The 18,108-nt window shown below is 37.6% G+C and overlaps 1 protein-coding gene across 3 annotated transcripts in view; it reads right to left on the bottom strand.

Annotated features, from left to right (window-relative positions):
• Nucleotides 1-18,108, bottom strand: part of LIMA1 (LIM domain and actin binding 1) — a 77,554-nt gene that overhangs the window by 51,103 nt on the left and 8,343 nt on the right. For all 3 annotated transcript variants that reach the window (XM_054591123.1, XM_054591125.1, XM_054591124.1), the window contains exon 2: nt 1,343-1,484. In XM_054591123.1, coding sequence (XP_054447098.1) covers nt 1,343-1,461 — 119 coding nt within the window. In that variant the 5' untranslated portion in view covers nt 1,462-1,484. The remainder of the gene's footprint in view (nt 1-1,342; nt 1,485-18,108) is intronic.

Here is an 18,108-nt window from a genome sequence, read left to right as displayed (position 1 = left end):
ACATGTCTGACATAAAATAACAGCAATTTAAAATGCATAATGTAAAAGGGAAAAGGGCTAGGAAGCCTCACACAGCCTCTACTTTATCTTAAGCGATAACCAAGGTCAATAGTTCAAAAGGGCAATGTTTTCCACGTAGCAGGTGCTTGGTGGATTTGTCACTGAAGAAAAGGTGACACTGTAGATTACAGACACCTCTTACTGGTATTTAATTATATCCTAGATATAGATCCTAGAATTACTTTCTTCAATCTTTACCATATTTCTCCCCTTAAATATATTGTAACTTCTATGAATTAACAAAATCTACTGCTGAGTAAAACTTCTGTCTGCCCAAAGCTCCTCCCCTTTATGGCATCTCTATTTCAGCGAAGTCAATGTATTTGCCCTCATGGTTTATTAGTTACATAGATCATTTCCTCAACATTTGTCGAGTGTCTACTATGTCAAATCACCATGCTACACACTAGGGATACAAAATAAGCAGGAAAGGTGCCCTCATATCAAAGAACTCATGGTCCAGAGCAGGAGTCAGCAAACTTTTTCTTCAAGGGCCTGATAGTAAATATTTTAGACTCTGAGGACATGTGGTCTCTGCAGCAACTCTGCTGCTGTAGCATGCAAGCAGCTATAGGTGATACACAAATGGACACGGCTGTGTTCCAGTAAAACTTCATTTCCTAAAATGCAGCCAGTGGGTGACAGATTGCTTACTGAGTTTGCCATGTTCAGCGGACCTTCATGTAGTGAAGAAATGTTTCTGTGCTGTCCAATATGGTAGCCACAAGCTACATGCAGCTCTTGGATATTTGAAATGTGACTAGTGCCGCTGATAAACTGAATTTTAATAATATTATTTAATTTTAATTTAAGTAGCCATTTACATAGTGGCTACCATATGAGACAATGCAGGTGAAGAATGCACCTTACATTCCATTTCCCTCAACTAAATCAAAACTCGCTTCAAAACTCATCTTGACCAGGAAGCCTTCCTGACTAGCCTCTGCCCGTGACAGTCTCTCTCCCTCTTTCTTATTCTGCATGTAGGCCTTACTCCTACTTATTTGAGACTTGAGATTTTGCTTAATAATGAGTGTTTTATGATTATCTTTTGTGTTTGTAACTTTCTTCTTTCCCCAACTAAACAAAAATTCAAAGACAAAATGTGTCTCTGGATTATTATCATAAAACCCCCTTCTCCACAGTGCCTGTATGGTGCTTAAAATCTGAAAGGAGCTCAATAAAGCCATTTTATAGCTTGTATTTCCTTTACTGATTTCCCTGACAGGTGGTAATGTTTGCTCAAGACAGATGGTCCTTTTGGACCAGAATCAGCACTTACTTGGAGAATATTTCCACAATAGCTGATGACTTGTTCTTGTTGACAAGAGAAAGTTCTTTGGCCGTTACCCTCAATGAAAGTGAAGTCCATTGCCGTCGATTAAATGGAGTTGATTCCATCTTGTCTACAGATACTGAAGTACCTATTCAATAAAGAAAGGCAGAATATTAGACTCAAAAGAGGATTCCCCAGCATCCCAGTACTGGCAGTGGTGTGTTGTGAGACAGCAGAGAGCTTCAGACCAGCAGACCAAACTCTTCTACCGGTTCTCTCAAAAACCATAATCTTGGTCAAATGATTCAATATCTTTGGGTTGTAGTTTCCTGTAAAGTGAGAAGGTGAGACCAGATGATCTCAAAGCTCTCTTCCAGTTCCATCATTTTATGACTGACCCTACTGTGCAAACATCGATTGGCCTTTCCCTGAACTTAAGTCTGTTCCAAAGTCACATTTGGAGTGAAATGTTCTACTCTCCTGAGTTACATCCCAGGGGAAGTACAATCAGCATCTCTGTGGACTCAGGTCCAAATTAGGTACCACCTACATCCAAGTTTCTCTTGGCTGCCCTCTCTGCCCAAGCTCTGCAGCAGCGGCTGCTTGTTGCTGGGGAAAGAGCTTGGGGCACAGCACGGATAACGTAAAAAGTAAGGGCTTTAAGGCGAGATAGGCTTCAGTTAAAATCATAACTTTGTCACTCTGAACAAATTATATTATTTTTTCATTTTTGGTTTCTTCAGCTGAAAAAGTGAGAATAATACCTACCTTTATGAGGCTTTTGATTTAGATTTAAGGAGATAATATATTTAAAATACTAAGCATGTTATAGTAGTATTAAGGACGTTTTAAGTATAATATAGTAGTATTGGTTTTGTTATAATTTTTAAAAATATTTTATTTATTTATTTTTTTAGAGAGAGGGGAAATGAAGGAGAAAAACATCCATGTGTGAGAGATACATCAATTGGTTGCCTCTCACATGCTCCCAACTGGGGACCTGGCCCGCAACACAGGCATTTTCTGACCAGGCACTGAACCAGCAGCCTTTCAGTCCACAGGCCAGCACGGAGCCACATCAGCCAGGGCAGTTTTTGTTATAATTATCATTATTTTAAGGCTTTTAACAATTGGGGAAAGTACAGTGAACTTTAAATGCAGGGGACTAAAACTTCTATACTTAAATTCTTTCCTAAAATCATTTCAAGTCAAAGAATGCATAATGCCATGCCCTTCATATCACCAGGTCCCTCCCCTGACTTGTTTGGTTTTTTGCCCCAGTAATTACCAAAGGAGTTCCAACCTTTGTCCAAAAGAGGTGAGATTGGAAATGAGTCAATAGGTTCCTTATTTAAAGAGTGAAAATATAGATGAAAGTACTTCTTACAGCTCTCTTTACAACCGCAGAGCATAACTGATCTGGTTGGTAGAACATATGGTTCAGGTACTGCTTCCAACAGCCTTGACAGCAACACACACACACACACACACATACACACACACCCCCACCCACCCACCCACCCACCCACCTAAGAACCTGAGCTTTTATTTCACACTAAAAGTCCTGGGATATAAAGTGAATGCTTTATATCCTAAACCCTAAAAGACCGTGCTGCTCTTCTACAAGGAGCACTTGTTCTTCCAACTAAATCCCTGTCTGAAAACAACACTAGCTTTGTTATTTTTGTTTACGCGTTTGTTTTAATCTCCAAGTTGGAAGGCAACACAGAACCCTCTAATGGTAAGGGCTGTGGTGTTAGAAACAGGTACATCTAAGTGGGTGTTGGCCCCATCACTTAAAGCTGTGTCTGCCCCTAAATCTTAGATTTCTCACCCATAATAATAGTGCTTGCTTCATCATACCCTTATGAGGAACACATAAGATAAAAAAGAGAAAAGACCCTGCCATAGAATAAGTAAGCAATACATGTTCAGCTTTTATATTATCTTCTTTTATCTTTTATATTATATTCTTACTGGATAAAATAACCTTAATTCTATACATGTTCTTTGAAGTAACACTGAATATATCAAATAATATATGTTATTTCTCTATCTGCTTTCCAGTTTATAACTGAAAAACCCGCCATGCATTGTCAGCCTTTATTCTAACAAGAAAAAGACATTGACACAACAAACCAGCTAAACTTAATTATGTAAAACCATAGTAATAACCCTTTAGTCAAATTTAGGAAATACTGACCAACACTTTAAGACATTATTTGGTACAATTAAGCTTCCAGTATAGATGTGGGTGTAAATGTTGTCAGTTCTACAGTGATCAGTTCTGAACCAAAGAAAAATATACAAAAGATATGTTCTCAAATTTGTTTGTAAAAAAGGAAAAGCATAAATTATTTGAGGGACTGAGTGTGATTAAGAAAAGGAATTTAATTCCCAAATCTAATTCCATGGTTTTGATTACTCTCAGCCAGAAAGTTAGGAAAAGTCAGAACATCTGTTTTGGTATAAGGCTAGGGTAAGCACACTTTCTACTCGAGGTGTAAGGTGGCTCACACCCTGACCACATTTCTCTTCACAGAAGCATACTCTGATTTCTAAGCACTGTGATCAGCACGCTAAGGAAGAGATAAAAGTAAGAGTCACATTATACTAGGATACTAAGTAACTACTTCCTACAAGGTGTAGGGAGAGGGCCTTACCCAATAATGTGCATAATCTACTGGGCTTGCTAACGTGTACAGAAATAATTATAACACAAGGCAGAATGTGGTTAGAGGCAATGCATGGTTCAGGAGAACAGGACCTGATTTTCTGGCTTGGTGGGTCGGAAGGGAAGAGACACCGAGTTGACTTGTGATTTAGGAACAGCAAAATTTCAACAAGGGCAGGAGGAGGAAAGTGTATCTCAGCAGGGAGAACGGCATCGCACCAGAGGGAGCTGAAATAGCACAGGAGACTTCAGTGAAGTTACACTCTAGGTGCAAGAGAAGTTGAAGATAAGCTATGGAAAGAGCGAATAGGAAGAGCCTTGAAAATCATGTTAAAGAATTTGGGCCATATTCCAATAATGGAGAGAACCAGCCTGTGAGTGAGCTGAGCTGAAGTCTAGCAATCTTAAGGTGCCAGTCCCTGGCACACATGTGACCTCCATGGCAAATAAAAAAATAATTTCCCTGAGCCTCACTGTGTGCATTTGTAAGAAAAGAACTCTGTGGTGAATTCCCCACAATCTCTGTAAGTGGAACAAAAAATAATTTCTTAAAAAGCAAGTAGCATAAGAAGAGCCATGTTTTAAAAGATGATTCTGCAGCAGTGTGTAACTCAAGGAGATTGGAGTTTAAATTACTCGTCAACAAGATCCTAAAACCAAGTGAGAGGTAATCAAGGTTTAAATTAGAATAGGTGGGAAGAGAAAGGTGGAAAGAGAGAATTGGCAGTTTTTAGAATAAAATGAATTTAGGATAAGAGAAGGAATAAAAGCTGGAACCATCAAACTTGAATAATGTTGAATGTTGGTGCCACTAATAGAGAGAGTATATAGGAAGGAGAGGGAGAATGAGTTTTGCTTTACACATGTTGAGATATACATGTCAGTAATAAAAATACGAGTGGCTACGGCTAGCGTGGTTCAGTGGATTAAGTGTCAGCCCGTGGACCGAAAGGTCACCTGTTCAATTCTCAGTCAGGGAACCTGCCTGGGTTGCAGGCCAGGTCCTCAGTTTGGGGTGTGCAAGAGGCAACTGATTGATGTTTCTCTCTCTTTCTCCCTCCCTTCCCCTCTCTCTAAAAAACAAATAAAGAAGATCTTTTTAAAAAACTATTTAAAAAAACAAAAATAGCCTCAGAGACTATAAGGACAATAGTTTAACAAATAAAAAAGCGATGCATAGAAAGGGGAATCATTTGCTAAGAAGGAGGATGTCTTCAGTTTTAGATGTATGCAGCAGATTTTTACGAGAGCAGCTTAGAAATCAAGTAACCAAATCCTCCTTTTTACAGTAAGGAAGTAGAGGCACATAAAGGTCCAATAACTTCCCAAACTCACCAGCTAGTTAGTACGAGAGCCAGAGTTCTAATTCCCAGTTCGAACTTCTTTTTTTATCATACCAGGTAGGTTGAGGTGGAATAGCTAAACATGCTATGGGTGAGTTGTAGCCCAGAAATAAAGATCTCTGAACAAAGGTCCTTGAAAGTTTAAGGGTTGGGCAATGACTCACTGGGAAATCTGGCCCCAGGAACAGTTTCCTCAAGCAATTGCTTAGGGCGAAGTCTCTAACTGCTCCAGGAAACCTATTCTAATAATAAGACTTCAACATACTCTAAAATAGACATACCTAACTAAATAAATTGCCTCCCAGAAACCTGGCTGGGACAAAAGCAAATGAGCTGCCACTAATAAATTCCTGACTCCTGTTTTTACAAATCCAATCTAAGTGACTTCTCTTTTTCTCTCTCCTTCTGAGTTGGCCTCTTGTGCAACAGGCATAATTGCCTGAATACAGCCTCAAATGATTAAAGAGAACAAAGTATAGTTGACCTTTGAACAATATGGGTTAGAACTGTGTGGGTCCACTTACATGCATTTTTTTTTCCCCAGTAAATAACATAAACATATTTTCTCTTCCTTATGTTCTTAATAATATTTTTTCTCTAGCTTACTTTATTGTAAGAATATAGTATATAATACATAATATATATAATTATATATATATAATACATACTAAGTGTATGTTAATTGACTGTTTATGTTATTGGTAAGGCTTTGGGTTGACAGTAAAATTTTGAGGAGTCAAAAGTCATATACAAGTTTTTGCTCCGGAGTCAGCTCCTCTCCCTGTTGTGTTGTTCAAGGGTCAACAGTACAACTCACTTGTTCAGAGAAAATGTTAGTTTTTAGAAATAAATTGTAGAATTTTAAAGTTTTTTAAACTAAGAACTCTTTTCAATTTGGATGACAACAGATAAAAGGGAGCAACTAATTAAAATGAAAAAAAGAAAACCTAAAATACTTTAAGGTTCAAAGGAAAATTTTAAACAAAAAGCAACATGAAATATATGCCCGTATAATGTTTTTTTTTCCAGAATATAAACTACATTTATTCCTAAGAGTGTATTTTTGCATCAAGAAGTAGTGACTAAATTCACATACTCAAAAAAAATTTTGGAAGTTAACAGCTTTTTTTAACCTTTTATTTGGAAATAATTTTAGATTTTCACAGAGTTACAAAGATAGTACAAAAGTTCCCTGGTAGTTTTCAGCTAGCTTTACCTCCCGTCACCACAACACAATTATCAAAATTAAGAAATAAACATTAGTACAATACTATTCACTAAACTACAGACTTTATTCAAGTCCTATCAGTTTTCCACTAATGTCTTTTTTTCTGTTCCAGGATCCTATGCTGCATTTAGTTGTCATGTCTCTGTCAGTCTCCCCCAACCTAAGACAGTTCTGTTTTTTCTTGTCTTTCATGGCCTTGACACTTACGAAGAGTACTGGTCAGATATTATGTAGAATATCTCTCAATCTGGGTCTCGATTTCTTCCAGTAAAAGAACCAGGGCTCCTATGAGAAGTGGTTGGTTCCAGAGCAAATAGAAGACGAGCCTGAAACATCTTGCAATGCTCACAAAAAAATTTTTGTTTTAAATATGTTTTCTCAGATTAGATTAAGGTTATAAAATTTGGGGGAGAATACTACAGAGTTGATGAAGCTCCCTCACCGCATCATATCAGAGAGCACATAAGTTTGGTGTCTTATTATTGGCGGTTTTAACCCGGGTCGCTTGGTTAAGGTGGTATCTGCCAGGTTTCTCCACTGTAAAGTTACTATATTTTCCCTTTATGATTCATAAATATTTGGGGAGAGATTCTTTAATCCCATTCCTCTTAAAATTTTACTCACTAATTTTAGTATTCATGGGTAGATCTTACCTTCAGCAATCATTACTGTGGTGTTCTAATGGTGGCTTTCTATTGTCCTCCTTCGGTCTATATTTATTAACTGAAATTCTTCTATAAGGAAGAATTGTCCTTTCTCCCTCATTTATTTATTCATTCAATCATTTTATTTATATTAGTATAGACTTACGGATATTTATTTTGTTCCCCGAGTTACTTTATTTTGTTGCTCAAACTGTTTCAGCTTTGGCCATTTGGAGCTCTTCCAGGTTGGCTTTGGTGTCTTTTCAACATACCTCCCTTTTTTTTTGTTAGCATTTCCTCATTTTCTAGCACTATAAAATGGTGCAGACTTATCTTGTATTTGCCCTGCCCTGGCCTTGGAATCAACCACTTCTCCAAGGCACCCTGGTTCCTTTTGCTGGAGAAACCAAGATCTGGGCTCTTGTGTGCTTATTACTACTGATATGTAACTGCTTCTCGACTTTTTTAGAGGACAGAACCCGCAGGAAATTTTATTTTTTTATATATCTACATCTATCTATCTATCTATCTATCTATCTATCTATCTATGTATATCCCATGTATATACACACATATATATTTCTATATTTATCTCTATATCTACCTATCTGTATATACATATTTAAACTATAAATTCATAGTGATACTTCTGACTTCAATCTAGCATCATAAGATTCATTCTAGTACATATTCCCTTTTATTTATTTGTAACTTCTTTCTCTGATAGTGAGAAGCCTAAATCCATGAATTTTGATATTAAAAGAAATCTAGAATCTCCAAAATTATGACATTGCCAGTGTCCATTCTCTTGATACACCATATTTTTAAAAAATTCCAGCTGGAATGCTATCCCTTCCTAAATCTATTCGCCTTTTAAAACTCAAGTGAGAGACTACTTCCTCAAAGAACACTTTCCTGAACTGCCCTCGCCCTATTCCCAATCAGTATAGGTCACTTCCTTATATTTTATCAATGTGCTTGATAGAAAGATTCTTGAGGTCAAGAGACAGATCCACTTTGTCCCCTGCCCTTCTAGTACCTGGTGTATTGCTTTCTAAATAGAAGGAACTCTATTAATTTGTCTTGAATAAAATTGCATGAAGGTTTAAATTTTATCCAAAATGCTTTCAGTATCAAAAGAAAAAAAAAAAGAATGCTTATTATTCACAATCCTAAACTAGTTGTCAAGAAAGCATGTATCACTTTTCAGAACTGTGAATTAATAATTTATCTTATTTAATCTCCAAGATAAACTCAAGTGGTATAAAAAAATGTAACCACTAAATAATTTTTAATACTATACATAAAAGGCTCACTATTATTCAGTGGCATGGTGACAGAGAAGTCTGTAGGCATGTTAGAATAATCATTACTACTGTTCTTGGAAGACCTTTAGCCAGGTCTCTGTAGAAACATGCATCCTAGACAATAGGAAAATTGTAACAATGACCAAATTCCCAGGGGTCAACAAGGATGTAGATGTTGCAAGACAGATTCACATAGATAACACTTTTTTCCTCTTTTTATCTCCTTTTAAGAATATTTTGTTCTTAAAAACACTAAGATTTGGAACAAGAGTAAAGAAAAAGAGGTAGTATTGTATGAGAAGCAATTTCACTTTCACTCGGCACTTACAAACATTCACCCATAATGATTCACGTGTTACACTCCAAAGATTAAAAAGAAGTACCCTCAGATAGTATCATCTTTCCCCCTACCTTGTCTATGTCAAGAGAAAAGTAACTGTTAGGACAATCCATCTGAGCTCCTGATCTTTCCCTTCTATCTTCCCAGAACCTCACTTCACCTCTTTGACTTTGCCCTAAACACATGCTCACATTTTTGATACATGTGTATATACATATCTGAAATTTGTATATATGGATTAAATAAATAACCCTTTTTTCTGTTAAGCTTTTCCCCCTCTAACTACCACCTCACCTTGCTCCTACTTACACAGCCAAACCTCAGTCTCCAGATACTCATTGTTTCCACTTCCTCATCTTCCATTCATCCCTCTGCTTGTTTGGGTCTGGCTTCTACTCCTGCTGACATTATTCTCCTGAAGATCTCTTACTGTCAAATCCAGGAACCATGTCTCAGTTTTTATCATCTTCTTTTGCCATTTGAATTGTTAATTAGTCCTGCATTTTTGAAATTGTATTTTTCCTTGTTCTTTTTCTTAAATGAAACTTTCCTGACTCCTTTCCTATCTTCCAAACTGTTCTCAATCTTCTCACTGAATCCCTCTCTCCCCCTCCACTCACCCCTGTTCCTAGGCTTTAGTTAAAGGTCAGTTTCTGTCCTTTCTCTGGGTGAGCTCAGCCACCTTCAAATCGTCAAAGGTCACTTACACCAGATGATTCTCGAGACTGTATCATCAGTCCTAACCTCCTGACTGCCTGTCCTGGAGTTTCTACCGTATGCTGCATAGTTTCATATGTCCCATAAATACACAGCATAACACAGCCCAAATCATATGTATCATCCTTTTAACTCTACCCCTCAAATTAAGTTTATTTAACCACAAATAATTTTTCTCAAAAGATGAGCTGTCATATGAATTTTTGATTATATCAAACAAAATAGGCCCTGGCCAGGAGATTCAGACATCCTGATACACCAAGGTTGTGGGTTCAGTCCTGCTCAGGGCCCATATTAGAATCAATCAACAAGCCCTGGCTGCGTGGCTCAGTTGGTTGGAGCATTGTCTTGTGCACCAAAGGTTGCAGGTTTGATTCCCAGTCAGGGTACATGCCTGGGTTGTGAGTTCAATCCTTGGTTGGGGTGGGGGATAGTTCTAGAAGCCACTGTTGGATGTTTCTCTTTTTCTATCTCCCTCTCTTCCTCTCTAAATGTATCCTTGGGTGAGAATTAAAAAAAAAAAAATCATCCAATGAGTGAAGCAATAAACTGATGCTTCTCTCTCTCTCTCCCAAGCCAATAAATAAAAAATAAAATATAACATGAAAGACAGTATAATGTTACTAAATGTGCACAAGTTCTGAAGTTAAAAAGAGGACTTACAGCTTCTCATTCTGCCTCTTTCTGATTTTGCTGACCATAGGCAATTTATTTACTTCCCTGAGGAATATACCATCACCTACATTGGTTTATCAAAAATTCTAGCCCTGGCTAGTGTGGCTCAGTGGACTGAGTGCCACCCGCAAGCCAAAAGGTCACTGGTGCAACCCAGGGCACAGGCCTGGGTTGTGGGCCGGGGCTGCAGTTGGGGGTGTGCAAGAGGCAACTGATCGATGTGTCTTTCACACATCGATGTTTCTCCCTCTCTCTTTCCCCCTCCCTTCTCCTCTTTCTAAAAATAAATAAATAAAATCTTTAAAAATCTATATAAAGTGTTTACTATGTGACACAGTGCAGAGAGAATGGCATAGAGGCTAAGAGCGCAGGCCATTAAGTTTGAATTTAGCTGGTCAAATCTCATACCTCCCACTAGTTGTGTGATTTTGGGCAAGTTATTATAATACTCTGTCTCTGTTTCCTCATCTCTAAATTGAGGCCAAGGAACCTACTTCAGAGCATTCTGGTGAGAATTAAAACAAGTTCCTAAACATCCAGTATATACTATATTACCTAGCATCTAATAAATGCTCAATAAATTTTTAATAGTATCATTATCATTATTAATCAATAAGTATTATTTCACAGATCTCCTTTATTTTCTTTGACATGGAGAGTTTGTATAAACTTTTTCTCCCATCTTTAGGTAGGCCCAGCTTCCCCCTCTCGATCCCTCGCCTTTCTCCGAACAGCCTCTCCCGTTGCCTTGCGCTACAGGTCCCAGCTTCGACGACACTTTCATCCAGATGCTTTCCCTGACCCCCCAAGCCTGCTCTGGGAGGTTTCTCTTAAGTTGCTAAAGTACTAGACCCACCCCCAACACTGAACACATTGTATTTTTTTAATCACACTGTATTTTAACTTTCAGAAGAGTGCCTGGTACATAATGAACACTCAAGTATTTATTAAAGGGAGGGATACCAGGTATCTGAAATCATTTGTTGGATTCAGCTATTTTTATAGATTAGTACTTTGAAAGAAAAGAAAATGAAACAAAACAGTTGGTTATGTTTGTTTATTCCAAGACAAATCATACCAAATTATGGGAAATCGGTGGATATAGCCATTGAAAATGGACTCTAGCACTAAACTCTAGAATAAAACTGAACTCTATCAATAGATTGTTTTAGTAAACTTCCTGTCAGCAAAATTTAGGTGTTTTCTTACAAGTGCTAATTCTTTCAAATAATTATTTGTTTTTTCAGGTAACAAAGCCAAATAATAACTCTAGAACCCAAAAGGGAGCTAATATGAGAAATAAAAGGGAGGGAAAAACTTAATTCAGTCGGTCGCAACCTTGAGTGTTTATAAGAATCACTTAGAAAGTTTAAAACACTGATTTTCCACGTCCCAGCCCACAGTTCTGATTCATTAGATCTGGAGTAAGGCCGGGGAGGACCATATTTTAACAAGAACCTTAAAGTGATTTGTCAGAGGTTTCCCCATCACATGTTGAAAAACACTGACATAAAAGAGTTTAAGACCCCTATGTATTCCAAGAAAAATGGAAAAACAGCAAAATGGAAATTCTTTTTTTAAAAAAAGATTGTATTTATTTATTTTTAGAGAGAGGAAGGGAGGGAGGAAGAGTGGGAGAGACACATCAATGTGTGGTTGCCGCTGGCATACCCTCTCCTGGGGACCTGGCCTGCAGCCCAGGCCTGTGCTCTGACTGAGGATCAAACCTGCGACCCTTTGGTTCTCAGGCCCGCACTCGATCCCCTGAGCCACATCAGCCAGGGCGCAAAATGGCAATTCTTATATTGACCATTTCAAATTTTAGATGGCCATTCAAATTTGGCAGCGTAAGGAAAATGGACGCCCTCTAATCGCAGACTGCAGTTTGGGCAAAATGAGTCTGGACACTGAACTGATACAACTTTGTTGCCCCTCATCTAGGTTCACCTAGAACCTCCCTGCTCAGGAGGCACGAAATCACTGCGTAGGCCAATGACTCATGATAAAATGAGTTCTTTTTTATTGTTTTCTTTTTTCTAGTTTGATTTGTTGCTGAATTTGAAATGCTGCTTGAGAAAAATGTACAAGGTAAAAAAAAATGGTATCTGAACAGAAATTCCAATTTATTTTTACCTATTGAATCTGAAGGCAACTATAATTTATTGAGATGTTAAAGTTAAAGCAGGAAGCCAACAGGCTTGTGTTCTAATCTTTAGTCTGCCAATAATTAATGGTATCATCTGTGAAAAAACCATCTCTCAGGGCCTCAACTTCCTATTGTGCAAAATTAAAGGGGTAAAATAGCCTGGAGTTTTTCTAACTGCAGGTCACAAAATCAGTGAGTTATGAAATCAGCTGGTGGGACAGAACCAGCATGTTTAGTTTGTGTTAATGAAAAAGAAGAGAGTCCTGGCTAGTGTGCTCAGTTGGCTGGGAATCTTTCAGCAAAGCAAAAAGTTACCAGTTTGATTTCTGGTCAGGACACATGTCTGCATGTTGCAGGTCTGGTCCCTCACAAGAGGCAACTTACAGGACGCAACAAATCAGTGTTTCTTTTGCACATCTATGTTTCTCTCCTTGTCTTCCTCTCTCCCTTCCTCCTCTCTAAAAATAAATATAGTCTTACGAAAAAAAAAAAGGAAGAGAATGAAAATAGAAAATGTTGCAGTGTATCACACAGAGTATAGGTATTCTTTGACAAAGTTTTTGTTTGTGTGTATATAAAGTGGGTAACAATGTAAAATGTTTTTTATTGTGGGATGTGGTTAAAAATTATAGTGTGACAAGTGTTGGTGAAAATGTGGAGAAACTAAAACCCTCATACACTGCTGATGGGAATGTAAAATTGTGCAGTTATTTTGGAAAATAGTTGGCATCTCCTCAAAAGGTGAAACATGTAATCATCATATAACTCAGCAATTCCACTCCTAGAAATATATGTGTGTGGTAGGGTTGCATCTCCAAGAGAAATGAAAACACAAGTCCACATAAAAACTAGTACATAATGTTCATAAAGTATTGTTCACAATGTCTCCAAAGTGGAAACATTCCAAATGTTCAGTAAACTGATAAATAAATAAGTAAAATGTGGTCTACCCATGTGAAGGTACATATGTATTTGTCTATGGAGAAAAAAATGAAGTACTGACACAAGCTACACAGTATGGGATGAACCTTGAAAAATATACCAAGTGGTCTCTTTAAAACATTAAAATATTTATGATTATTAGAAAAACTACTTGTCTCTTCCTAATTGTTTGTTTTGGCCACATTGAGCAATTAATTTTTGTAGTTTTTATTCAAAAGTCAAATTAAAATCACTTTTTTATTATAAATGTTACTAAATTGCAAAAAGAATCAGTCCAGGTACAACTGTTGGGACTTCATTAAGATTCTTGTGCAATTAAAAAAAATCAATCCTCGGTTAGGTTAATGGTTTTCAAAAGAGTCTCGGCAGCCGAGGTGGAATCCATCGGCACCCTCCCTTTCTCCCCACACGACCACCTTCCTTCACCTTCACCCTTTTCTTCAGGGACCCTCTCCCTCCTCCAAAGGTCTGAAAAAGCACTCCAAACTACAGCTGTCGTTTTCTTCACCAACTTCCTTAGTTAGAGAGATTGGTCAAGGGAGGGGCCTGCTCATCATAAACAGTAAGAAATAGAAGTCTGCTCCTGTCCACCTCTTTCTCCAAGCCCATTCTACTTCCCAAAGGTAACCTCTGTCAGTGTTTGGAATATAAGCTTCCTGATAGTGCCTCTATGTGAAACACATAGCACCATGTGTCACTCACTGTGCTAAGCAATCTACATATATTATCTCATTTTATCTTCACAATAACTTACGAAGTAGATATTATTCTGATGCATATTTTACAAATGAGAAAACTCAGGCACAGAGATGTTAACACACAGCAGGCATAAACACACATTAAAAAAATTACAATGGTTTTATGTTAATGTGCTTTATAGCAATTTTCATTTTCTCTTGAACATCTTCTCATATCAGGACATATAGATCTACCTCAACCTTTCAGGACCACTTATTATTTCAGTCCAAAATAGCCTATGCCTTATTTAACTAGGCCTCCGTCAATGAACATTTAGATGGCTTTAGGCTCTTCATTATTAAGAACAAGGCTGCAATGAACATGTCTCTACTATTGCCTACTCAGAAGTGTGTATGTATGGTGTAAATTCCCAGAAGCAACATTTCTAGTTCAAAAGGCCTATGCATTAAAAAATGTAATACACATTCCCAAGTGTTCCTCAAAAACAGTAAACAGTTTCATACGTGTGTGTGTGTGTGTGTACTTGCATCAGTTTATATATTTTTAAAAGATTTTATTTATTTATTTTTAGAGAGAGGGGAACGGAGGAAGAGATGGAAAGAAACATCAATGTGTGGCTGCCTCTCACATGCCCCCAACTGGGGACCTGACCCACAACCCAGGCATGTGCCCTGACTGGGAATCGAACCAGTAGCCTTACGGTTTGCAGGCCAGCACTCAGTCCACTGAGCCACACCAGCCAGGGTATATACTGAAAACATCAGCTATGTGAGAAAGCCTATTCTCCACACCGTTGTCAATATTAAGCATTGTTAATCATTTTTATTTTTCCAATTTGCTAGATGTGTGAAAAATGATACAATATTGTTTTAGTTTTCATTCCTTTAATCATGAGGAAGGATGAGTATATTTTTAAATGTGTGTTTGGCCACTCATTACATTTACTTTTTGATTATAAATTGTTTATTAACTCTACAACTTAATTACTTTTTAAAATTGCACAAGGACTTTCTGAATATCATGTGTAACTCCTTGTACCATTCAAATGCCTCTCACAGCAGCTGTCCTTTGCTGGTGTCTGATTCCTATCCAGATCTCATTAATATTCTTTCCAAATAGAATTGTTGGTTGACTCTACAGATGCAATCCTCGTTTCTGTAGAGTTCCCTTTTGTAGGGCATCTACCCTTTAACTGCTTGTTAATATTCCCGCTAGAGCACAGCCCTCCGAGAAGCCTGACGAACACTACATGACTATCTAGGCGTTAAGATCACGGTTTGGGGTTGTGCCCCAGCTGCTGCCCTCAACTAGCCAGTTTCCTGCCTCTTGGTTGTGAGGGGGTGGGGACTATGAATGAAGGGAGGGCGCTCTGACTATCAGGATTATCTTTGGAATCTGAGTATCTCATGTGGAGTCCAAACACATCTGATTTTTCTGAAAAGGGACCCCTACAATTCCAATATAAAAACAGCTTTGAGAGTTTAGTTTTGGCTTGATCCCAGTTATTAGGCCAGAACAGGGAGGCAGACACAGACCCTAATCACCCGCCATCTAGACAGACTGTGTCAGAATCAGGCAGAAGTTTGGGCCACCTTTGCATAAGCGTGGGGATCAGCTATTGAGCACTGGTCATATGCAAGGTGATTCATTCCATTTGATCTTATTCACTTAATTCTATGATACTATGAAGCAAATATTATTCTTATCTTACAGAGGATAAAACAGAGGCTCCGGAAGGTTAAATAGATTGCTCAAGGTCACACAGTTAGCAAGAGGCAGAGCCTGGATTTGAAATAGTCTAATAGACCCTAATGTTCATGCTGTAACAACTTCTTGCAAACTACATCTTCCCAGAATCTGGGGATGGTCTGGGCCAGTCTTATCCTCCTAAGTGTCTCGAAACTAGAAATGACAATGTTCTTGGAAGGGCCAAATTTTAGGTGTTCTCAACAGCTTTATAAAAACTCTAAGTCGAAGATGATATAACTATCACCGTCCTACATGGCTTCTCTTACTTTGATTTACTTGACTACCTTATCTCCTTGCACTTTTGAAACCCAAATTAGCTTTTTATGTAATTGTGATAGTCTTCACATACCTTATTTAGACAGTTAAAAGAGTAACCTCCAATTACAGCTTTTAAAAACTGACTTTGGGCCCTGGCTGGTGAGGCTCAGTGGATTGAGTGCTGGCCTGCGAAGCAAGGGGTTGCTGGTTGGATTCCCAGTCAGGGCACAAGCCTGGTTTTGGGCCAAGTCTCCAGTGGGGGGTGCAGGAGAGGCACCCACACATTGATGTTTCTCTCCCTCTCTTCCCTTTTAAAAATAAATAAGATCTTTAAAAAAAACCTGACTTTGGTCTAAAATTTTTAGCGAATAAAGAATAATATTTTTTTTTTCTTTAAGGAACTACCAGACCAAATCCAAGTTTAATTCTACCTCTCAAATCTAATTTGTTATATATTCACTTGGTTCTTCCTCCTTTCTCCCGAGTTGATAATTAACTCATTGTAAAGGCAACATAATCCAAGGGAATGAGGGTTTTTTCAGTGTTTTTTCATTCACACTAAATAAAGTCTTTTCCAATAAGTAGAAAAACAGATCATTATGACAGTAACTTCAAACTTAAGGGGGAAAGTAGAGAAAAGCATAGATAATTGGAAAAAGAATGTGGAAATTTAGAGTTGACCGATACCATAAAAGGATGGATTTACTAACAGCCTGTTTCTCCTTTAACCTTTGTACCATTCCGTACTTTATCATCAGATGCATCAAATGTCAGGGTCTGGTACCGTGAATGGGTTCAATAAATATCTGCTATAGAAATGAAAAACAGTACTATGCTAGTTCCCAGTTGCCACATATCTTGACAAAGGCCCACCTAAGCAATTGAATATCTGCCTATAAAGCATATGCTCGTAGGTCTGGCCAATTATATGCTTAATTAAGACAAAGTGGGTAATTAAAGTCTTCTCTACTACGACAAAGCAGAAGAAACATAAACAATTATTTTAAAAAGGCTGCTTCCGTTAAAGATATAACCTTCTTATACCTGCCCTTTGTCCTTAATAATTAATCAAGTTTTCTCCAAATACAGGGCTTCTTAGTTTCACTCCTGGCCATTTCCAGGAAGGGCCTGGCTTCCATTCTTCTTATCTGAAATTTTAGATGATGTGTTTTTTTCAGGTCTTGCTCAATCTGAAAAGCCAGTTCAGATCAATTTAACCAATCCCTTCAAGCAGGAGAATTAAAACAGGTTTACTGAAAAGTGACTCTTCTCTAGGCAAGTTCTCTAATCTTTCCTTTCTGTAAAAATCTGAGAAGCTAACACCAAACAATGCTTTAATCAAGGACAAGCACAGCTGAGTCTGGTCACATAAAGAATCACCAACCCACACAGCTACGTAAGTGATAACATTCTGCTAATTGATGCTATGGATATCATTTCTTAATAAGGACTGGTTACAAACATATTAATGTTAGTGTTTACATTAAATTTTAATGTTTATCTTCTAAAACTTACCTCAAATTATAGTGCTATTTAAAAAAGTTATTGGTCCCTTGCCAGGTAGCTCAATTAGAGCACTGTGCCAATATACCAGGTTGCGGGTTAGATCCCTGGTCAGGGGACATACAAGAATTAACCAATGAGAGCATAAATAAGTGGGACAACAAATCGATGTGCATGTTTCTCTCTTTCTCTCTTTCACCCTTCTTCTCTCTCTCTCTCTCTCTCCCCCCTTCCTCTCTCTCTCTTTCATGTCAATAAATATTTTTTTAAAATTAAATAAAAAACTTATTGAGAGGGATTTATTGAGTAGTGGTATTTTAGTTGGCATGGGAAAGTCAATCAATTCCTTTGGGTCTCAAATTTCTTCGTCTGAAAAACAGATCATAATTCACATAGAATGGCAATGAGTATTGAATTAGAGGATAAAAGCAAAAGTACTTTGAAAAATTATAAATTGCTATAAAAAACAGTATCATTTTAAACAAAATTTATGCTCACTTTCAAGCAAAAAAATGAAATTAAAAAATAAGGCTCCCAATAAAGAGAA

The sequence above is a fragment of the Pteronotus mesoamericanus genome, unplaced genomic scaffold (genome assembly GCF_021234165.1).
Source record: "Pteronotus mesoamericanus isolate MK-2021 breed Mesoamerican mustached bat unplaced genomic scaffold, CSHL_Meso_final scaffold_21, whole genome shotgun sequence".
In the NCBI taxonomy this organism is placed as follows: domain Eukaryota; kingdom Metazoa; phylum Chordata; class Mammalia; order Chiroptera; family Mormoopidae; genus Pteronotus; species Pteronotus mesoamericanus.
This window is presented reverse-complemented; position numbering and strand designations above follow the sequence as displayed.